The sequence below is a fragment of the Mesocricetus auratus genome, unplaced genomic scaffold, assembly GCF_017639785.1.
Source record: "Mesocricetus auratus isolate SY011 unplaced genomic scaffold, BCM_Maur_2.0 Super-Scaffold_100011, whole genome shotgun sequence".
Classification (NCBI taxonomy): domain Eukaryota; kingdom Metazoa; phylum Chordata; class Mammalia; order Rodentia; family Cricetidae; genus Mesocricetus; species Mesocricetus auratus.
In genome coordinates, this window is record NW_024429195.1 from 22,464,546 (window position 1) to 22,488,612 (window position 24,067).

The 24,067-nt window shown below is 49.7% G+C and overlaps 1 protein-coding gene across 5 annotated transcripts in view; it reads right to left on the minus strand.

The window, feature by feature from the left end:
• Jade1 (jade family PHD finger 1) overlaps window positions 1–22,685 on the minus strand; it is a 55,790-nt gene extending 33,105 nt beyond the window's left edge. Inside the window, exons 1-2 of one of the 5 annotated variants that reach the window (XM_005069676.4) lie at window positions 22,546–22,685; window positions 5,779–5,856 (exon numbers count right to left, since the gene is read on the minus strand). In XM_005069676.4, the coding sequence (XP_005069733.1) occupies window positions 5,779–5,830 (52 nt within the window). In that variant the 5' untranslated portion in view covers window positions 5,831–5,856; window positions 22,546–22,685. Of the gene's footprint in view, window positions 1–5,778; window positions 5,857–20,696; window positions 20,796–21,094; window positions 21,203–22,195; window positions 22,506–22,545 lie in introns of those variants that run through there. The other 4 variants (XM_013113091.3, XM_040754456.1, XM_040754457.1 and 1 more) reach the window with 4 other exon arrangements.
• Between the last annotated feature and the right edge of the window lie 1,382 nt (window positions 22,686–24,067).

Below are 24,067 nucleotides of genomic sequence, written 5' to 3' on the forward strand. Positions count from 1 at the left end.
AAGGAATTCATAGAGCAATAGAGACAGTCTTCCCCAGTGAAGGAATTCATAGAGCAATAGAGACAGTCTTCCCCAGTGAAGGAATTCATAGAGCAATAGAGACAGTCTTCCCCAGTGAAGGAATTCATAGAGCAATAGAAACAGTCTTCCCCAGTGAAGAGCACACCAACTGGTTATCCTGTATCAAATGGTCAGCCATGAGAACATCATACACATAAGTGAATACTGTAAAGACTGGGCATGTTCTGTTTATACACTTAGAAATGCACATGTACATGTACATATGTATATATACATACATACATACACACACACACACATACATCAACAACAATAAAGGAAGCCATGAGTTTAAAAGGGGGGGAGATATGGGCAGATTTGGAGAAGGAAAGGAGAAGTGATGTAAACATATTATGATTCCCCCAAAATAAAAATAAACCCAGAAATAATCTAAAAATCTACCACCAGACTGCAAAGGGACAAATAAACTATGACACATCCCTTCAATGAAACACTAGCCAGCAATAAAAAGGGACGCATTATAAACAGATGGGTGAAACACTTGCTTCGTGTACCAGGGATAAATACTGACATAATTACACTAAATGAGAGAACCCAGCCCAGGAAAAGGTGCGCTGCACTGATGTAAGGTTCAGGAAAAGGAAGGCTAATCGAGACTGACAGCAGATCACTGGCTGCCTGGGGCAGAGTTGGAGGGACAGATTATTTTGATTTTGATGACATAATAAATGTTAGCATGGCTAAACCTCTCCAAGCACACACTTAAATATGTGCAGCTTGCTGTACATAAGTTACCCGTCAGGAAACTATGAGAAGGCCATCACCACTAACAGGGCAGACCATTCTCAGTAAGGACTGCAGCCACCTTCCACACAGAAATCCTAGACTTCGATGGGGACCCCAGAGAACAAGGTCAACTCCCTGCTCCAGCATCTCTGCTGGAGGCCTCCATCCTCTGACCTTCCTATTTAACACAGTCCCTGTTCCAGAGAGAATATGCAAGCATAAGGCAGACTTTGTCAGTACACGCACACACAGCAAATCCTCAGTCAACAGATTTTTGAAAAGTAGATAAATTTTCTACCTAAGTGTTGTTCAGGAGAGTCACTCACTGGCTGTTGCTCTTTGGAAACTATCACAGTAAGCCTAGAGCTGAAGACGGCAGACACACTCCTGTCTGACTTAACACAAAGATGTTTCTGAGCTCCCTGAAAACGAGAGCATTCAGCAGCAGGTGGGTGGGGCTCCCCTGCGGACCACCTGTCCATCCAAAAGGACCCAAGCCACTCCCTGGCTTGTCCTACAGCAGCGCCCTCCCCTGTGCCGTACTCTCCAAGCCTGGGTGCCCTTGGAGGGCAGCATCATCAGGATGCTCCTACTCCAACATCAGCAGCAGCTTTGGACTGGGCATGCAATGCTCCCCCATCCTAGCAACTAAGGGGATGAAAGCAGGGAGAGCGGAGGCTCAAGACCGGCCAGAGTAATAGTAATTCCTTACATTCCTCACTAATTAAACGGCCATGGCATACAATACTTTTCGGAGGGTGGTGTGTCAAACAGGAAATGAGAAGCCTCAAAGTCTAGGTAACTCACACTACAGCAAAGACAAGGCATCTGCCAAAACCAAAACCAGCAGTGACCGAGCAGAGCAGGTGTGCCACTCTGTTCGCATGCCCAAGCTGCTGACAGCCGAAACCACAGGACATGGAAAGGCATCTTCACTCCTGCCATCACAACACTGGGGGATGGGGTCAGGAGGATCGGGAGTTCAAGGTCATTTGAGGGCAACCTGGGCACCATGAGACCCAGTCTCAAAATGAAGACATAGTACACAGTGAGTAAATCTTTGTTCCCTTTCCTGTTTGCCTTCATCAAGGAGTAATGATCTTGTCAATGATGTCTAAAAAGTATGGCCATTCATTCCTAAGTAAATTGATACCTGAAGCTAAGTCCTTTCTATTGACAAATCTGAGTCAAAATCTCTACATGTACACTGTCCAAGTAAAAACAGCCTTGTTAAACTATTCTGAAAAGAATAGGAGGGAAAGAGCATGTCTTTTTTACCATGCCCAGTTTCCATCAGGACAGAATATTTGGGGCTAGCACAGTTATAAAGGCTCCAAGATCACAGCAGGCAGCAGGCCCTGCCCATGCAAGCACCAAGCCCCTTCTGCTTCTGCCAGACACCACCAGCACTCCCCTTTGAAATATTAAAAATAGCCCTGCTGGCTTGCCCTAGAGCTAAAATAAGGGAAAAGCCTCAAGAGTAAATCTAATGCATATTACACACCACCTCCGAGCTTTGGATCAGTTGCATGTAATAAGCTGTTCTGGCTCTGGGTTAGGCCCTACTGCTACCTCCAAAAATAAGAGGTAGCAGAAGATTACGCTGTGCAAGAAAGGTTCTGGAACCGGATACCGTGCTCATACCACCACTAAACACAGACTACGAGAGCCCTCCCCCACCACCTCAATGGTGACTCTCCATGACCGAGACATGATTCTAAAACAACGTAACATGTAACATAGGTCTAGTAATACTTTAACATGTAACGCAGGCCTAGCAATACTGAGTGCCATGGGCCAGTGTCCCAGCATCAGGATGCAGACCTAGTACATTGGCCCTAGGAAAATAAAGCAATGGTCACATAAATCCCCAGGTGATATTACACAAACAGCATCAGAACAACCTGTTGTCTATGCTGGGAGGGAGCCCTACACATGCCACAGCTCCTGAAGCCAACCTCGACTGTCCATCTACTCCCGCCTTCTAAAAAGCCTGAGGCGAACCTCTACTGTCCATCTACTCCCACCTTCTAAAAAGCCTGAGGCGAACCTCTACTGTCCATCTACTCCCACCTTCTGAAAAGCAGAAGGTTTGACAGTATTCCTTGCATAGTATTTAATTTTTCTTACTTTTATAGGGAAAATATATAAGGCTATAGATCAGAACTATAATTAGTCTGACAACCAGCAATATTCCTGCCCCAAAAGGGATGTTTTATTCTAATTAGCCTGTGCAGATAAAGTGAAATCTTTAGAAATAATGAAACTAAATGGTGGCCCCTACTCCCACCTTTGCCAGACTCCTAAGGACCAAGGACCCTGGGTGGAAGCCGGAAGTTAAGGGCTTACTTCCCCAGGCAACACCCAGGCACAGGGTATAACTTCAGGCTTTGGCTGGGCTACCCAGACCCAAGAGCCTAGCAATTACAGACACGGCCTACAAACACCCCAGCACTATCCATCCAACTGCAGGGATGGGCCTCCAGAGGGGTTGGAGAAAGACCAACAACCATGACTGCAGGGGATGAGGGCTCGCACCTGGCACAGAAAAGGCCCATCCATCCCCAACTGTAAATACCACACTGCTATTCCCCAGGGCCAGGCCAGCAAACAAAGCAATGGGCTCCAGACTCAGAAGCCAGCAGGCCCCAGCTATGCCTGTGGCTGGTGCCGTGGCCCCATGCTGACGTCTGCAGCTGCCTCTCCTCCACTTGGACATCCTGCCAAAGTCCCGGCAGGCCTGCAGGCTGCACAGGCTGGGAGGTGGCCACTGCACAGACCCTGGCTGTAAACAAGACTCAGCACATGGAAAGCTATCACAGGTGGACCTCACTGCAAGAGCAAAAGATTCCCCAGACCCTGCTGTATACAAGGGGAGGGGTCCCAATGCAATTCACGGCTTAGGGGCAGAAGCCTACACCATGAACTAGCTGCTAAGGAAGGAGGGGGAAAAGGCCACAGATGAACTATGCAGATACTGCCACAGGGCCTGGCATTTAATAAGAGCTACATGCTCACCGCTATCATCACTCACCATAACTACCAAGTCACCAAGCCTGACCAGGCAGCCATAAAGCACCACCAGCTACCATATGTTCCATACTGAACCAACTAACTGCATGGCAAATACACAGGTGACCTTCTAGCAACTGCCATTCCTATCCCCCACAACCAGAGTCCCATGCGTAGCCAAGAGCTGTTCTTGGTGGCATTCTATCTGAACCTCCCAGATGAACAGACAGAAACAGAGGAGAAAGGAAATGGCACATCACAGCCACAGTTTTGGGATGGACACTTTAGTCTGTGTGTGCGTGTGTGTGTGTGTGTGTGTGTGTGTGTGTGTGTGTGTGTGTACGTACAGTTGTGAATACATGAGCAAACACACACACACACACACACACCTGCCACAGCATGTGTATGGAGGTCAGAGGACAACCTGTAGGAATGGGTTCTCTGTTGAGGTCTGAGTGATGGAACTCAGGCTGCCAAGCTCACAGCAAGCACCTCAACTCTTTGCCAGCCCTGAACAAACTTGCAATGGGAGCTTTCTAAACTTAAAAAGTCCAACTCAGAAAGAAAAAAAAAAGCTTCAGGACCAAAGTAGACGGGGCAGACAAAGAAAAGACAGCAGACTTTTGCCAGAGGAAGTAAGAAGCAGAAGCTGAAGCTCGAATTGAGGGCCTCACAGACAACTTGGTGTCCCCAAGCTCACACACGTGTCTTTACCTGCTTGTATAGTGGGAACCTCTAGGAAGCAAGAGCAAGCCCTCCCCTGGAGACGACTTCCTGCCTCCCTTGACAGTGGCCTCCTGGCTTCAGTTTCTCATCCAGCTGTCAGATCTGACCAAGCTCCCCTCCACACTGCCCCCTCCATCACTCTCGGTTCAAAGCCCACTGACTGCCCCATCCACGCCTTCCCACAGCTACAGCCACACTTGCATGGCTGTTTCAGGTTTGTGGCACGCCCACCTTCTCCATGGCTGTCCACTCCTGCTGGCCACCTAAGACATCAAGCCTTCACACACGCTCTCTGTCCAAGGGTTCTCATCCCTAGACCTGCCCAAACACTGCCTCCTCCCTGGGTCCCCCCAGACCTCCTCTCGAGTTCCTACACGCCACTTCCACAGCAATCACGAGAGCTGTGCTCACATCAGAACCGTTCTTAATGTCTGAGGCAGAGTGCCTAGAAAGCAGGCCTGGCTCCCTTCCCGCCTCACAGTGCAGCAAGCTTTCTCTCAAGGCTTCCAGAGCTGAATGTGTAATGTCAAACCTAAGCTAATGGGCCAGAGTGCAGACACTGAGCTAGGTACAAAACTCCCTGCCGCGGCCTGAAGGGAGAGATGCTCTCAGCAGGCTGTTAGCTCCTCCACACAGACACTGTGTGACATTTTATTTTGACTGCCTGGAAGCCAACTCGCTCCTGGTTCTCAGCTACACTGTGAAATTCTGAGGGTGCCAGAGAGCTGAGATGCAGACAGTGACAGCACTAAACACCGTCCTGTTCATCCGGGAAAGGGCAGGGACTCATGCGCCATCTATGAACAACCCGGACTTGGTACCCTCACATCACACTGGGCAGTCCTCCGCCTGCCCTTGGAGGCCGGGCAGGTTGAGCTGGTTAATAATTACCTGGCTTTGATTAAGTTCCCTCTTCATAGAGAGCAATGTGAGGCACCATAAACGGTGTTTAATGAAAACAGACACACCAGTGGCTCTTGGAACTGAATTCTTCTCCCTGCATAACACACGGGAAGCCTGCGGAAGGCCTGCCTGCAGCCAACCTTGCCAGCACAGATCTGGTTACCGCGCTGCAGTATCACGCTCAGATGTGTTTCTCTCCAGGCCTTGCCTTTCTCTGACCTGCTCGATATGCAAAAGGCCTTGGCTATTCAAAGCATTATATTAAAAAATCATGTTTTTACACTGACCCCCAACCCTAGCAGGCTCCAAGAACAACAAAGCAGGACTTACTGCCATTGTCGTCAGAATCCTCACTGCTGCTGGGAAGGCGACCTCGTTTCATGATCTCCCCGGGAGACAGCAGGCAGCCTGCAAAGCAATGAGACAGCACTTAACCCAAGATGGTAACAGCGACCATCAAGTTGTGCTTCAGATGGCAGCCAGGATGCTGCAAACAAAAGCAAACACAGGGCCTTGAGGAGCATTTGAATTACAAACAGTGAAAAGACCAAAGACACTTAATTAGCTGAAATCATTAACAGGCCAGGTGAAGAGTCGGGGGAGGGGTAAAGTCGCATGTGGGCAGGTCTCCCAGAGATGTCACCCTACCCTCCACAGTCCCCAGGCATCACTACAACTACTCCAGGAGTCTCCTCAGCCCTGGCAGCCAGCACTGCAGACAGCAGTCCACAGCAAGGAGCGATGCTCCCTCCCCTGACAGATGCTGTATGTTGGGGGGGGGGGGCAGAGATGGGCCCGGACCTCACTGCATTATCTGGAGGGCTGCACTGGGCACGATTTGGCTTCTTTGGCAAATTCTGCTAAAAAGAGCCCCACATTTTGCTTCGATGAACTAAGTGACAACCTGTGGCTCTAGGAGGAGCCAGTGGGGTAGTGAGGAGACACATGCCACCTGCATCCCTTCAGAGGTCCACAGCTACAGCTTCAGGAACACTGAGCCAGACTCTCTGCTCCTTTACAGGTAACTTCTTCAAGGCCACACTGAATAGGGGACTCCTCATTACCCGATTCTTTTCAGGACAAGTATGAACAAATCAAACTGATAAAAAAAATAAATAAATAAGGGCTAGAGAGGTGGCTTAGTGGTTGAGCACTGGCTGCTCTTCCAGAGGACCTGGGTTCAATTCCCAGTGCCCACGTGGCAGCTCACAGCTGACTGTAACTCCTCTTCCAGAGAATCCAACACCCTCGCACAGATATACATGCAGACAAAACACCAATGTGCATAACATACAAATAAATAAATTATTAAAATAGTAATAATTTAAATTTCAAAGAAAGATCTGTTTAACCGGGTGGTGGTGGCTCACAACTTTAACCCCAGCACTCTGGAGGCAGAGGCAGGTGGATCTCTGAGTTTGAGGCCAGCCTGGTCTACAGATAAGTTCCAGGACAGGCTCCAAAGCTCAAAGCTACAGAGAAATCCTGTGTGTGGGGCGGGGAGGATCACACACACACACACACACACACACACACACACACACACACACACACACACACACACACACCAAATATAAAGAAAACCAGCCCACCCAGCCAGCCCTCCAGATAATGCAGTGAAGGCCTCCAGCGCATCTCAGGTAAGAAAGACTACCTTGATCAAAGAGGGCAGTGGGCAGCGACTACTTGGACAGATAAGTCAACACTGTTTCAACAAGTCTAAAAAACTTTTCCAAACTAAAAGTACTGTCTTGCCATCTGTGGAGCCATGATCTTACTGCCATATCAATGACTCCCAAAGAAAAGGAGAGCTTTTCAAGCCAGAAGAATGGTAGCCCTTCACCCACCCATCCAACCAACCCCCTTTGCTGGAAAACAGCACACGTGTAATGAGAGTTGTTTCCAGTGAACACACAGAGTAGTGTGGACAACCACTGCACCCATGAGGTGGGAATTAACAGCCCAAAGCCCTGTGCTGACTGTAAAAGGACCTTCGAGAGGCAGAAAAACAGCAGACTACAACGGGACTGAAATATGCCACTTTGGCCTAAGGGTTACTTGGAGTTGCCTTCACCCTACCTGACCAACAGCAAGACATAAATTTCTCTTTTGTAAAGGAAATTTCACTTATAGAGGTGCCCCACAAAACAATTCTCATTCAGACATAATCCTCAATTACCATTCATCCAAACTTGAAGGTCTTCGTCTTCCCACAACTTGCCTTCCTCAAAGTCCAAAGACCCCTTTCCTTTAGCCATATAAAGGAAAGACGCCCCTGTTCCCTGGGGCACGGAGAGACCAGGAAACACCTCTCATTCCTCACAACAGCTTCAGTTCTCCAAAGCCTAACAGGTTAAAGGAGTTTTCTAAAACTCAAGTTACCACCTAAAGAGAGATTCCTTAAGTAGCAGTGCGATGCAGCCCAGCCTGAAGGAAGTTCACCACCTCAGGAGCAGATGAACGATAAACTCTGAGAGTCTGGGAAGGCCAGAGAACCTGCCTGTTAAACAAGGTAGTGCTTGCTCCGTTTCACTGGCTCAGGCAACTTTTACCTACACAGAATGGATGGCTCGGAGATCTCGGAATCTATCACTGCCCATCAGAATGCCTTCCTCCCAGTTTTCAGATGAAACTCTGAAGAACGCGTGAAATTAGCATTTTCCTTCTCATGAATTCCACTCTTGTTGGCCCTGAAGACCCTGAGTAATGGAACTGAGAACGGTGTGTTCTGCCTGTGGTGGGGGCTAATGTTCAGCAAAATTCCCTCCTCTGAGGCTCTATCTAATGTACTTAAACCTTGACACGAGGCTGATTTATCTCACCCAGGGTTACTTACTGTATCAGAAAATCAAAGTCCCAGTTACTATCTTTAACACACACAGGAGGCTGTATGTTGCAAGCATCTGTCCACTAAAGCCAGAGCAAGGAGCGAGCTTCTGTGTCACTAACCCTGACTTTGGGAGCACTAACTGATTACTACCTACACAGATGGTAGGGAGCTAAGTGATAATCAATTGAAAAGGCTACTCACAACACTCCAGACAAAGCAGTTAAGACACCTACCAGCAGGCAAAGCACCCACAAAGACCTGAACAGATGGGGTCCAGCTTTGGGGAGCTTCTGGCCTACTGAGTGACCACAGGCAAACAACAGAAATCCAGCATCCCTGACGCGCTCAACAGTGGTGAACACAGAGTCTATATGAACCCAAAGGTTCAAAGAGAATCAAGGAAACACAGACACAGACACCAAGGGGAGACAGCCAGAAAGCATCTCTCTACATATGACACGGGGCACCATCTGCATACTCAAGACAGTAGAGTGTTCCTTTCCAGTAGAAATCCTTTCCATTTAGTGTGTACGGGTGTGTTGTCAGCATATATGACTGCGTACCACGTGCATAGCTGGTGCCTGAGGAGATCATGAAAGTGAGAGGACATAGGGCCCCCTTGAACTGGAGTTACAGATGGCTGTGAGCCCCCATGTGGATGCTGGAATTCAAGCCCAGGTCCTCTGGAAGAACAGCTCCTACATATTCTTTCTTATCTATATGTGGTTGCCAAAGCTTACTGATTGACTTTGGGTAACTCTGTCTAGTCCCCCTATTATGGGTTTGGCCTTCAACTACTATCAAGATTTGAATTCATCCTTGAAAAAGAAAACATGCCTGGGCTAAAGTCTAGAGAGGTGGGGAGTCATGGAAATGTTCAAAGGCTGAACCGTCATGACTGCTTCTACCTCCACGGTGGGTATCACAGAAGTGAATACCTTCTACCTTCTTACAAGGCCCTTCCAAGCCAGCATCCCTCATTCCTGGACTTCCCAGCCTCCCAAACCAGAAGCCTAATAAGCATTGATTGCCCTTAACTTATCCAGCCTCCGGTATTCTACTGTAGCGACAGGAAACAGACTAACGCATTCGCTCCCACCTAGATTCCCTCCCTACAACCAACTCTAAGATGTCCTCAAGAAGAGCCACAAACCTCCCTCTCCAGTCCACACTGAAGGCCACAGTGCAACCTGCCCGGGAGGAAAAACCCTGGGTTCTCAGACCCTTCCCAGATGTACCCCAAGACAGCACCTAGGGTGGGCCAGACCTCTTGCCATGAAGCCATGTCTGGAATGGGTCTCAGCCTGTACGAGGCTGCCCTGCTGCCCTCTTCCCTAGGGCCAAGTTCAAAGATGCCTTCATCCTCCACTCTAACTCCATGAAGCTCACTCTGCACCACTTAGTTCAGCAAGCTTCCTCTTCTGGATCTTGTTAAGGTGCTGTGCAAGGTCATTATTTACTTGAACAGTTAACAAGCAGGACGTGGTGGCACATGCGTGTAATCCCAGCACTCAGGAGGTAGGCGCAGGATCCCTAGTTTAAGGCCACTATAGCTCAATAAGGAGATCTTCTCTCAAAAAACACACACTTGGGTCCATCAAGATGGTTCAGCGAGTAAAGGCATTTGCCACCAAGTCTTAAGACCTGCGGTAGAAGCCCAGAACGTACACGGTAGACAGAAGGAACTAGCACACACAGGCAGGCACTGCATGTACATACAGACACATACATACAGGCGTGTCCACACACGGACATACACATGCATAGACACATGAACACACATGTATATACAATCGTAATGGAAAAGCAAACATTATGGCAAATCTCTTCAAAGGAGACCATGACAGTCTACGAAGTGACCACAACAAGTTGTCCTGCAGCAAGGGAAGATGAGTCAAGGCAAAAGCAGCACACAGCCCAACTGAGGAACAAGGAAGGATCAGAGTGAAGTTCCTCTCAGGGAACTTCCGGAAAGAGGTTCTAGCTAAACCAACTTGGTAAGATGAGTGCAGAAGCCCAGCCAGATGAGTTAGTGTCCAAACACAGGCGCAGGTGACTTTTACTGAACTTACTGAGCAAGACTCTACATTTTTTGGGGGGGTTTTGTTTGTTTGTTTGTTTGAGACAGGGTTTCTCTGTATTGTTTTGGAGGCTGTCCTGGAACTAGCTAGCTCTTGTAGACCAAGCTGGCCTCGAACTCACAGAGATCAGCCTGCCTCTGCCTCCCGAGTGCTGGGATTAAAGGCTTGGGCCACCAACGGCCGGCAAGACTCTCCATTTTTATTTTATGTGTGGTGTTTTGCTTACATGTATGTCTGTGCACCACTTGAGTGGCTGATGCCTGAGGAGGCCAGAAGAGGTCGGCAGATCCCCTTGGAACTGGAGTTAACTCGTGAGCAGCCATAACTGGGAATTAAACCTGGGTCCTCTGGAGAAGCCAGAGCTCTAAAGCATTTCTCCATCTATCTTTGGGCGGGGTGGGTGGGTGGGTTGGTTGGTAGGTTTAATTTGGTTTTTCAAAACAGGGTTTTCGGTGTTGCCCTGGAGATCCCTCTGTAGCCCAGGCTGGCCTTGAACTCAGAGATCCCCCTGCTTCTGCGGGATTATAGGTGAGTACCACTACCACCCAGCCTATCTTTCAGTGTTTTAACTAGTCTTTTAAGTTCGCGTACAAAGCAATGGGCTAACTTATGGCCCTTCCACGCTTAGATGGTTATTCTTTGTTTTTATTTGCCCCTCTCCCTCTATTCTCCTCACCCCTCACCCGCCTTGCTGGTCCCCTTCCCCCCTCCCTCCAGTATCCACTTCTGCTTTCATGTCCCATGTATTCCACTGACCTTTCCTCCCTACTCCCTCAGAGTCTGTACCTTCAACAGGACTGACGAGGACAGAAGAGGAAGGACCAAAGCACTTTGAGGTCCAAGAGTAACTGCCTACCAGCATACAGCGTTCTGAAGGTTCCAGTTTCTGGACAACAGCGACTTCTTTTTACAATGCCTGACTTAAAGGGATCCAAGGTCCAGGAGCCCCGAGAGTCTCCCTGCTGTGAGAAACTTGACAGCTAGATAGTACCAAGCAGCAGGCACTGGAACTGCATTTCCAGGAGAGCACAAGAAAGTCGGGTTTCAATGAGAACATCATTGGTCCTTCCTAGAGAGCACAGGAGAGGTACCTGGCCAAAGACCTGGCTGGACCACCAAACAGCAATCTGGCATCTCTGTTCACTGCAAGGTGAGAAGCACCAAGTCACATGGTCAGCTGTGGTGGGGGTTCAGGGCCCATCTCTCTGGAGGACTGAACACACTCAATGCCCTCTGTCACATGGGCTAAAACACGGTCACTATACATCAACTCAAAGAAAACTGCACCAGGTAGGAGGCTACAATGTGAACCAGCTGTGGACTCCTCCCTTCCTGGATGGGGCAACCCCAGAAGCTACTGTTTGCATGGTGAGAGCAAGGTCGGTCCCTCAGAACCTTCAAGCGTGCCTTCCCTTTGACTGACACTGAGGAAGTTGCCAAGCAGTGAAATGAAAGAGGCAGCAGATGACTGAGCCACCCCAAAATAGCCCCAGAACTGGGGTCAGAGTTCAGTGGCCCCAGTGTGGTCCCGGAGACAGAGCAGAGGAATTTTACCAAAGATTAATGTAGAGGGTATTTATTCAACACTATTCCTGGAAAAGGGACTCATAGAAAAGACAAACCAGCCAGGACTGACTGGACCAAGCAGGGACCATTTATCAGGCCATAAACTCCACAGCCCTAATAAGGATCACACCCCAGCGATTTTATTATCTTATGGCTCATATGCAAAAAGGCTGCCTTTTTCCTCCAAGTGTCAATTTTATGCACTATGTCTCCATTGTTATTTATGTCACCGGCAAGAAGTTCCAGAAGGTACTCAATTAAAACCTCCACACGCTTTCTTAGCCATCATACAGCCCAGTTCAGTGTGGTGTGCTGAACTTACCTCCTGGATAAAAATGGCTGAGTTCCTGCACATGGCCTACATCGTTCACAGGCTCACCTTACTCACCACTCAGGTGTCTGACTGACCTTTAACTGCAGTGCAGTCTGTCACGCCAGTGTGAGCCTTACTGCTGTCCTTCCATTCTCTCACTGTTCTCTAAGGAACGTACTTTCAAACACCAGGTGACCTTACACAAACCCGAAATCATGTCAACTACTTGGCCGCACTCACATTTCAGTCTTACATGACGACTGACTCCCAAGATGAAATAGTGAGGCCCTCACAGATGACTTACGAGTTCTCCCCCTGGGCCACCTTCTTCTGTCCTGAGGAGTGGACAGCTTTCCAAGCAACCAGTACATAGAGAAACCTGTCTGTCTGTCCCTAAATTAATGTGAAAGAAACCCCAGCGGTATCTGATCTCACTTTTTAAAGCAAAAGCATAAAATATCCAAGTTATCAAAAGTAACCCATATGCTCAGTACCAACAGCTTACACCACATTTCCCATTTTAACCAAAATGAGAAGCCAGAACACATCTAGCCATATCTAATAACAAACAATCGGGAAGCTAACTAGACCCCAGTTAAACTTACAGGCACTGCAATCTAAGTATTTCAGCCAAAATAAATGGGCTTTTGAAAATGCTTGTCATATACCAAACTTTAAAGAAAATGCTGGCTACGATAAGGCCTTGCTGTAGAGGTGATGTTGGTAATATGTCCTCCAAAAGAAGACTAACAACTGAACCGGTACCCACTCTTGTATCAAGTGGTGTAAACATTAACACCACCCTGTAAACACCAGCTCACGTGGGTTCTTTACCAGTAAGTTTGAAAACCAGCTGGGAGAATCTTAGAATGTATAAAGAAGTGCTCCAGAACAAATCACAAGCTGCTTCACTTGTCAATTTATAAATAATGACTCAATCACTGCTTACACCTAGGACAAGCCTTTATGTCCCCCACCAGGTCTATGACTGAGCACTCAAGTAACACTCAGAACCAAAGGAGGTTAAACAAGGAGATGTGCTTCAAGGCCAGCCTGGGCTACATAGGTAGAGTTCCAGGTTGGCCTCCTGGGCTATACAAGCAAAACTAAGGGGGGTGGGAGAGGGACAGGGACATGGGCAGGATGAGACACATACACACCCTGAGTAAAAGTAGCTGTGACATGAGCACTGTGGGTCATTGGTGCCTTGATGTATCTTAACTTCATTTAACAGGAAAGTAAATAAATTCACACCCAAACAACTTCAGTAGTCACCCTGGCCTCAACCTTTACCCTCCCAGCCCTATGTCTACCTATGAGGCGTCCCTTCCTGTGAGATGTGGTCACATATAGAAGGATGCGCTATTATAGACTTACAGCAGGCAAGCCATTGGTGTAAAAATTCCAACAGGAAATAGGCCCGCTTACCCTCAGGGAGGAGGGCAAGGGATACGTCCAATTCCTTATACTCAAAGGCAACTTTGGAGGAATGGAAAAGGGCCATGGTGGTTCTGAGAAGGAGGGCAGTGGACAGTCATATTCTAGACAGAAAGCACGCGTGCATGTACCCCTTCCTCAGACGGGGCACTACAGACTCCTCTCAGGAGTTCCTGGAGGAAAGGCACACAAGAAAAGCTTATTTTCCAAAGCATTCAGAAGTTACCATTCCATTCTGCCTTGAGGTCTCAGCACCAGGTTCTAACACACAGGTCACGCTCGATCAAAGATGTTTTAGGCAAGAATGAACAAACGAGGTAAGGGTGGGGAAGGGTTCCAAACCCACTACTGCACCCTTGGTGAAGTCCAGTATCTACGGAGTAATTTAAAGATTTTTCAATGCTCAAACAGATGTTCTTGCTGGGGTTATACAAATTAGCCTTTGCAGAAAGCAGGCTCAAACAGCTAATGACAATTATGCTATGCAGATTGACATGCAGCTGCTTCTGCGGAACTCTGGTCCTTGATTAGAGCCGATTGTCAAAAGCGATCAATTACCCCTAACGATGTTAAGTTACCAAAACCTTTACAGCGCTGCCCTAACGGAAGCAAGAACAACTGGAAGTGTGAGTCCCAAGACACAGACAGCACACTCAGCGGGCACGTATTTCACATCACAAGTTCCACGTGAGAACCAACATTTCATCTCAATTGCACGCCGAGCTGGGACGGCTGCAGACACATCAGATGGTCTGAAAACTCGCAGGTCTGCAGAAGGCCTCTCACAACCACGCAGCTACACGGAAGTCCCCAAAAGAAACCAGAAAGTCATAACTGTAGAGCTGAAATCGGACTCCAGAGATTAAAAACGGGGTGCACTCTCCGGACTTTAAAGAATACCCGGAATCCGGGAGAGGGCCAGCAGCACAGAGAGAATTCAGAGGATGAGGGCGAAGGCACGAGCTGAACCAACGCCCCCTTGTCAGGGTAGTGGGCGCCCCTCCTCCTGGGCCCTGGACCCTGGCTTCCCAGATTCCTGGAGGACTGCTGGGCAAGCGCTGCCTGTCTATTAGACTGAGGCCACATTGTGTATCAGTGAGAAGACGAGTAGCATGGAACCCAAACAGCAATGTGTCAAGTGAAGCGTGTCTCTGGGCAAGCTAAGTGGTTGCCACTGCCACTCTGCCGAGCGGAGGACAGCACACAAAGACAGAGCTGGAAGGGTCCATTAGAAGCTCCACAGCACGAGCCACCACAGGAAGCCAGCCCTCAGAACAGCAGGCGCAAACTGGTTGGCAGGACACACACACTCTGCTTGGCATCACCTCCCTCTCCGGAGGAATCCAATCAGAGCGCATGCTGCTCACTCGGGACCCCTTACCCACACAAGTGACTGTGCAGGCACGCAGCATCCCAAGAGGGACATAGGAGCCTAAAACCACAACTCTGAGTACCCTGACTCCAGCCTGAAATAACACAATAAAGTCAATTGAGGTTGAATAGATGATGACTGATTGACAGGCGACAGGAAAAGGAAGAATGAAGGGCCACCCTCAAACTAACAACTCCCTCTGTATTTATCAAACTTTTGGGGGGGACAGTGTCATATATCCCAGAATGGCCTCCCACTCCCTAGCTTCAGATGACCTTGACCATCTAATGCCCCTGCCTCCACCTTCTGAGTGTTGAGATTACAGGGCTTTTGTGGCTGTTAGGTGACAGGTTAACACTGTCTTAGTATAAGGCCAGAGGTCAACAGCCTGTTGTAGAGTTTGGATTATGAGCTGCTTTCAGATAGCTGAAAAGGGAGAAATGACCCAAGACTCAAATTGCTGGCCATGTGCTGTCCTCACACAGCTGTTCAGTAGCGGCAGTGGCCCACATGACCCACGGAACCTAGAACGCAGACGCCCTGGCCCTCCCTATCAATCAGCATGCTGGCAAAGTGGTGTATACAAACACAGGGTATGTCTGCCTACCTAGAGGAATCAATTACCCGATCCTGGGCAGTGACCTCACAGCACAGAATGGAGGACCAAACATGCTCAGTCCTTACCAAGTCCTGAACTAAAACAGACAAAAAGCAAGCCAGAGGGCGGGGCGAGCAGCTGAAACACCGGTAAGGGTCAGAATGCTGGGGGTCACCCTCAAAGGCAAACCCTGCGGGCTCCTTCTTGGAACCACTGGCCCCTCTGTAATGAAAGATCCCCGAACAAACTGCTTACCTGAGTTTCCGGCTAATACCAGAAAAGCCAGCACTCCAGACAACAATTCAACGCCAGAAGGCAAAGGATGGGAGAGAAACCTACAAAGTCACCAGAATTCAAACGCTTAAGGAAATCTTGAGTTCCTAAAAGAACATGCAGAAGTCCTACCCCTTTGGGGGACTCTGGAAGCCACACGCTACCAGCCAACAGTCCCCAAGCCCAGGCTTGGACAGAGAGCCTTGGGTAATTGAGAAGATTTAAACTTTGACTGAGCATACCATGTGCTGCATGAACGCAAACCAGGCACTTCAGCCTCAAGAAGCTGCTGAGCTGGCTCTATTTCTTGCTTGGTATTTACCCTGGAGTAGGAAGGAAATAAAAGCTACCCAAATGTACTCCTCAGCTTGAAGTCACCCCCGAAACCTTCACTTTGAGTAACTGTGGAGAAACTAACTGCCTTGGTTACGGGAACTTGGAGTGCAGGAAACATCTGACACTTGGTACTGTTTCAGTTATTCCAATTGAGTGCATTCAACAAGGGCAAACTATGGCTTTAATTTCCTCAGAAAACAGCCCAAAAGAACCTGAAGTTTTAAAACAAACTTAGAGGGCTGGGTGGAGGTGGGACTCAATGACGGAGTGAGCGCTCAGTGTGTATGTGTGAGACTCGAGTCCCACCCCCAGTACCCACACTGTAAGGTAATCTAAGAATAAACCGACCTCAGCAGCCTCGGTCACTTTAATGCATCTTTACCTGAAGAGCCTAAAGCAAAAAGGCAAATATGGGTCTAGTTTAGAGTAACTGGAAGTGTGGTTGGTGACGGGGCTGCGGTTTTAGCTCAGAGGTACAACACCTGCTCAGACCGCAAGATGCCCAGGGGCTCTTCCCCAACACTGAAGAAAAACCAAGACTGCTGTCTGAACATCTGTTGAATGCACGGTACCTACCACTGAGCTAGTGTTAATAAAGGAGCAAGAGATGAAAGTGTGTAGCTCTCCCCCAGGACCAAGCTGTCCGGTCCACGTCTAGTATTTTCATTTCTGTTGCTCTCATGAGTAAAAACTTCCCCAGTAATCACTCAAGTCCTAGTCTAGATAGAAAAGGTCTTGTTGTAGTGTCTAGCACAGACCCTGCTAAATTTGAGTGTCACGTTCAGGCGCAGGTATAAGGGTCTCTAAGGCCAAGCCTGCATTTAGAAGACAGATTAACTCCCTAATGGTGCCACCAACTGATCACCCCCTCAAAAACAAAAATCAAAATATACACCTTCTTCACAGACCTAACTTTGTGCAGAAAAGTGTCCTAGAAATGACAAGAGACTTTCAATTAAATCTTAGTGCAAGATACAGTCTGCAAATACAAAAGTACCAGGGGCTGGGAATGCTTCAGGGGGACAGTACTCACCCAAAGCCCTGTGCTGGGTCCAATGCCCAGCACAGAGGTAAAATAAATGAAATAACCAAATCATAGTAACCAAACATAACAGTCATCCAAATGCCTAGAGAGACCGTACTAGGAAAAGCCCTAAATTCTAAATGCATGACCAGAATGCTGCAAGATTCTGTGAGAGAAAATCAATTTACACATAAAACTTTCAGGGAAACAGAGAATTACAATTAAACTGCTTTGCTAATTAATGTTAGGAAGTTAATACACTTAATGAAAAAGTGAAGGAGCTCCAAGCAATCCCCCAGTGCCAATGGGGGGAAAGGGGAAGGGAGTAAGGAAAGAATACAGCACATAGGGCCAGTTTCCTAAGGTAAGAAGCCAGACAAGGGAAGGCATTTAAGATGCTCAGTGTTTCTACCAAGCCAAACCTCTTAATGCCATTCCAAACCATTCAAACGTTGCCTGCAACATCCCAACAATCATCAGATCTATAAACCTGCAGGAAAACTGGCTTACAGAGTCAACTCTGACAGACCACGAGCTGTAATTATGAGACAGGTGCCCTTAATACTAAACCACAAGGAAGAGCGTGGATAGAGGCGGGTGTTTGATGGTGGTAGTCAGTCATCAGTCACCTACCTTCTCCTCACTCCCAACCTTGACTTTCGCATAGCTATTCCAGTCACCTCAACTGAACTAAAGACCTTTTTCCTGTGCAATCTGAACACACATACGCCAGACAACCATGCTTCCTTCAAGTACTTTTCAAACAGATGATTTCCAAATCTAAAATCCCCAAATTACAATGATGACGTCTGAGTTGCAATTTTAACCCAATTAACTGCATGACCAAAGGCTCACCTCACTCAGTATCAGGCATTTTGTCAAAATGTTAGGTCCAGATGCAATAAATGGTCCTCCAAGGGCCAGCGGTTTCAAAGAAGCTTGTCTTATGATACAGCAGGATCATAAGCAAATTTGCCTTAGTAATCAATGAAAAAGATCACCAAGCTAGCAGACAGGGAAAGCACCTTACAGGCATTCATGCAGACCTTATTTTGATTCAAGCACAGGCGCGTGTGTGCACATGCACAACACCTCTACAGTGACCCTGTGGTAACTCTTGGGTGACAGCCAAGTGTCCTGTTCCTCATATCAACATGTTAACACCACTGCCCAATAACTTCTTAACCCAAGGGCTATCTCTCTACCACCTGTGGGGCATATGAGCATCTCCATGTTTAGTTCATCTCATCACTGGGCTGGACAAGCTCTGGTAGCATCATTGGGCTGGACAAGGCTTGCTTCTAAATGACAATTCCTTAAACTCCTTCCCTTGTCTGTTACCACATGGATGACTTAGCCTGTCTACTTACTCTTGCAACCTTGGTAACTACAGCGAAGCTTTGCATAGGTTAGAAGGCTTCAAGTGATGGGAGGAGAAAAATATGCCCCTCCCTTCTTTGGCTGTGCTGGGAACTGAATCTAGGACTTCAAACAGTCTAGGTCATCTACTCTACCACTTAGGTATAGTCCCCAACCAGCTTTCTCTGACATTCAGGGCTCTAAAGTAGAACGAAATTCAAGTTCTGCTACACTCCTGGGAATGGCCACTCAGTCGGCTGGCATGGGCAAGACGTGGGGAAGCCTAGCTCATTAGCTGGAAACTGTATTTGTTCTAAAAGATGGAATTCCAAGTCAAATACATTTGCAAAAATATGCAAACTTTAAGAAAGGGCATAAAACACAGAACATTCAAAAACTGGTCTTTCTAACCAGTGCTTGATAACAATGCCAGACTCAGGGGCAGAATCTCGGGCAGAGCTACATCCATATGCACGCGACCAGGCTAAAACTCACACATGGTTTGACATTTTGGAGGGGCCACTTATTTAAGATACGTCTGAATATAAGCTGAGTATAAACCTCTAGGTGCTTCTAAACAGACATAGGCTATCCCCTCCCACCCACATTTTTCAGTTTTCTATGACAGTACCCTCGGTCAACCTCGGTCCTGCAACATTAAATACAATAAGGACTTTTAAATGTGTAAAAAGGTTATAGTGAGTGGGACTAATCCCGAGCGGGAGTGAGTTTTTTACATTCAGTGAGCTCTTCCTTAATCCAGGTAGACGTCGTTCTATCCTAACTAATGTGGTCTAACCACCGATCAATCACTGCTTCCATCGGCTTTCGGGAAACTTATTCCCTGTGTCTTAAAACTTGTTCATTACCTTTCAAAGGCATTAGGCTTAAGCAACAAGCAGTGAGAGGTACCCTCCACCGCCGGTATTCTAAAACGGAAAAACACTCCACCTAAGGGAGTCCTTTGGGAAAGACCCCCACAAACTTTACCGGGAATGGGGGACCTCAGGCCCTCTTCCACTTTCCTAAAAAGCGGAGCTCCATGGCCGAGCCAAAATTAACATTCCACAAAAGGAAATTTTAGATCCCCTCCAGGTCCGGGTCAACACAAGGGCGAAAGACCTTCGCCACCACCTTTCTAGAAAGTCACCTAAAGCTGCTTTTAAACGGGTCTCCAAGAGATGACGAGTTCTAACTGGTTTCGAAGGCACATTTAAATCGCCCGCTTTTTTGTTGTTGTTTGCTCACAGCAATTCGCCGGCGCCGGGAGTGCGGCCGCCCCCGCGTGCCCAGAAGGGGGAGCCCGGGTGTGAAGCCAGAGCGGGGACGCGGAGCCCGGGAAGCCGCGGGCCACGGAGGCGGTCAGACTCGGGGGTCTCGGATGTGTGGGGGAACCCGGGCCAGGGAATGCGAGGTCGGAATGGGAGGCCCGGAACCGAGGGTCAGAAGTGGGCAGGCCCGCAGAGGGGAGCCCTAGGGGTTGGAAAGTGGGGGGCATTGGGGGAAGGGAGAGAAAGGGGCCTCGGAAACGGGGTGCAGGGCCCCGCACCCGGGCTGGGGAAGGCCCAGGTAGGGCGGGGAAGCCGGCTGGAGAGCCGGGGTGGGGCCGTGGACCGCGGGCATCCCCGCCGCCCTCCCGCTCGGCGCAGGGCCCGGCACTGCGCGGCGCCGCCCCCTCGCACTCCCGCTCCTCCCGAGGCGACAGGAACAACAGCGCGGGAGGAGGGGAAAGTAACTCCGGCCCCGGTGCGGGGATGACACCGCCTCCCCGCGGCGCAGCCGGCCCCGCGCCCGCGCCGCCGCCCTCGGCGTTTGAAAGTGGCCACCCCCCGCCGCCGCTCCCGCCCGCCGCCGCCAGCTGCACCAATCCGCTCGGCCCCAGTTGCAAATCAAACGCTCCCTCGCGTCCGCACGCCACTTGCGCCGCTGCAAACGGCTACGCCGTCCCTCCCCGCCCGGCCTCCCCGCGGGCCCGGGGAGCTGCAGAGCGGCAGCAGAGCTACGCGGCGGGCTCGGCTCGTGCTCCCGCCCCCAGACAGTTCTGGAAACTGTGGATCACCTCTGTCACAGGAAGCCATCCGGCGCGCAGGGCGGCGCGCAAGCAACAAACAAACGCCTGCGGCCGCCGCGACCGCGGCGCGGGAACGGGGACGGCGTCGGGCGGCGGCCACCCCGCGCCGCGGGCTTTGTGCGGGGCTCCGGCGTGGGGACGGGGCCGGGCCACCCCCGCGCGGACCCGGAGCGCCTGGGACCGTTAGGCGACGCTCGGGCCGCGGCAGGGAGCCGCCTTGGGGCCGCCGCCCGGCCCCGTCTCTATGCCCGCCGCCTCTCACCCGTACAGGAGGGCGGGCTGCAAAAGTTGGCCCCGGGGCCAACCAGCACCTGCCCACGTGCCGCGTAGGCTCGTGCCCCGGCGTCCCCGGTCCCTTCCCCCGCCGCCCGCGGCCGCCAGGTCACCTATTACCGGTGGGAGGGGAGCCCGGCTGCTATTTAAACGCCCGCGGAAGTTGAGGCACCCCCACCGGCGGTGCTGTGCACCTGCCTCCCGCCGCCGCGCTCCGCCACTTTGAGCAGCAGCGGCGTCCTCAGCCCCGCCTCCTGCCCGAAGGCGGGCGGCGAGGGGGGGGCGGGTAGGAGGTGGAAGGTATCGAATTTCTCCAGCAAATGGGACCGTTCCGAAAGGATTCGGTTCTCTCTCTGGTCAACATTCCACATTCCATCCCTCTCCCGCATTTGCAAGCCCACGCCGAGCCGACCCGGAAAGCCTACTGGCTACCGAACAACAGCACCCAACTCGCAAACACACTCACAGGCACCAGACACGTGCACCGGGAAGATTTTGCAACTTGCAGTCCCGGGGTGCACACCGCATGTGCATGTGAACGTAAGGCAGCTAGGAGACCCAGAGACCCCACCCCCACAATTTGCAGATGGTGCCAAAGGTTGCAATCTGCAATCCGTTTTAAGTTCATGATTAATAGGTACTTTGCTCAAACGATGAAGTCCTTCCCAATTTCACCGATGAAGTCTTTTACACTTTATAAGCAGTCTCGCTGGAAGTAAAAGGTCTCATCATTGAAAACCCATTCTGAAAAAAATCTAATTGCCCAGCTTTCCCTTCGCCCCCTTCTCGCTGCCCTTGAATTGATGCAATGAATATTTTGGACATGTGGTGACGCGGTGACAAGAACCAGGGCTGGCTGCGGTCACTTCACACAGATGTACCCCCTCACACCTATGTTAGGAAAAACATACCCTCAGATCCTCCTTCCCCCACACACACTGTCACACACTCTGGAATCATATATGTACGCGAACCTGCGCTCTGCCATAACCATCTGTCTACCAAGTTGCTACTATGCTTTCCACTTTGATGCAGCCTAAGGCACTTTGGCTCTTTTTTTTTTTAATGTATAAACTAAACTGGGTTTCTGCTAATGAAAACGTCTGATGAATCACCTGAAAAACCTCATATCCTTCGCACATTTAAAAGGAAAAGCTCTAAGCCTTCGCCCTCCTCCGACTGAAAATAATAATAATAATCGAAATAGAACTTACTGATCCAACACCGATCAATTCTCGGGCTCCGCGGCCATCCTGGCCTCGTCGCCGGCCCCCGCCCGGCGATGCCCAAGTTGCTGGTGGGATAGTGGCGCGGCGCGGGCGGCCGCCTCCTCCCTCCGCGCTACAGATCCACAGCCCAATCTTTTGGCGCCATATTAATGACGTACTATATTATTTCCACTAGGCAGCGACCTTCGGCATTACATTACTCCCGAGAACTCCTGAGCAAAGCAACAAAACCATCAAATATGGCTGAGCCTCTCGGCTCGTCCTGCAGCCGCCGCGGCCGCGGCCTCAGACGCGCACCCCGACCCGCGCGCCCCCGCGCCTCCGCCCCCGCGTACCTGCTGCGCACGGGCTGGGCCTCCGCGGACTGCGCGCCGTGCCGCATGGGTCCGGGCCACCGAGACCGCGCGGGGAGCCGGGCGGGCCTCTGCTGTCGCCCGCGCGCTCCGCCGGCCCGGCGCGCCCAGGCCCTCCCGGTCGGGCTTGCGGCTGGCGGCGGAGGAAGCGCGGGGACGCAGACTCATTTCTGGGTCACTGCTGCCACAGGGGGGAGCACTTTAATCCCCAGCCAAAAGGAGAGGGTGGGGACGGGGGGGGAGCCGCTGGCGGGGGCTCGTGCCCATTAACTCTTGGGGTCCTGATGGCAGCCAGCGGGGCTCGCCCCCTGCACCCACCTCGGGAGCCCCAAGACCTCCAGGTGTCTCCTAGCAGAGAGAGGGTTTTTAAATCATCCCCTTCAAACTTCTGTCCCAGTTCCAACTCCGGGCGACCTGCAGAAATGCGTTTCTGGCAGATTAGTTTTAAATCAGGTCGATTAAAAACGTGGTTATTAAAGCATATAGTTTGGGTGTTATTTTTAGGCTGAATAACAAAATAGTTGTTTTTGTAGTAACAGGTTTGAAGGAGTTGTGAATTCGAATGACAGTTTTAGGCACTGACAATCCAGTTCTGGAAGGGGGAAAGCCAGCTTTACCTAAATTTCTATTGAACCCACTGCAAATTAGCATTAATACACTAAAAGAAAATCATCCTCTGTAAAGTGTCACTACTTGTATGTTACAAAGCATTCTGGTCAGAACTGGACGTTTTCTCCTTCCAAATAGGGCTGGGGCTAATGCTAAAACTTGAACTTAAGACCACTATAAAAGCAGTCGCCAGAGATCTATGTTGATACGTATGTATACATATGTGTAAAGTGAGTGGTTGTTGTGTTTTTTTGCATACTACAAACTAACTTTTATATGGAGAATAATTATTTTCATGAGATCCTCAGGAAATACACATATATTACATTCAGCATGGTGGGGATACACATTAAAACTCCCATTTAGTACATAGAAACAATGATTATTAATTACAAAATCAGATATTGAACCCAAAAGCACGTTTATGCACTGGAATCATAATTCTGAATAAATTTTCATACAGTCATACATGCAGAACGTGATAGTCTGATAAATGGGAAAATAAACCTTTCAGCTATTTTCAGGAGACAAAATAAAGCAGCTGAAATCCTAAATGTCTGCATGTGCTCGTTCTTCTCCCCGACTTCCTTAATAAGAAGGAGAAAGACTCCCTGGTAGAATGACTGGGGTGCCCCCTCAGTCTCGCTCAGAACAGGAAAGGCACTGTGAACTAAAGATGGTTGGAACCCTTCCTGGTTCTGCGTGGCCTACAGTTACTATTGCTTCACCAGTCACACACCACAGAGACCCTGGATTGGATCTGGTTCTACTCCGTAGCCTGCTCGTTTTGTGTGGCCATGGAGTGGGGTTTGGAACTTCTCTCTCTCTCTCTCTCTCTCTCTCTCTCTCTCTCTCTCTCTCTCTCTCTCTCTCTCTCTCTCTCTCTCTCACACAC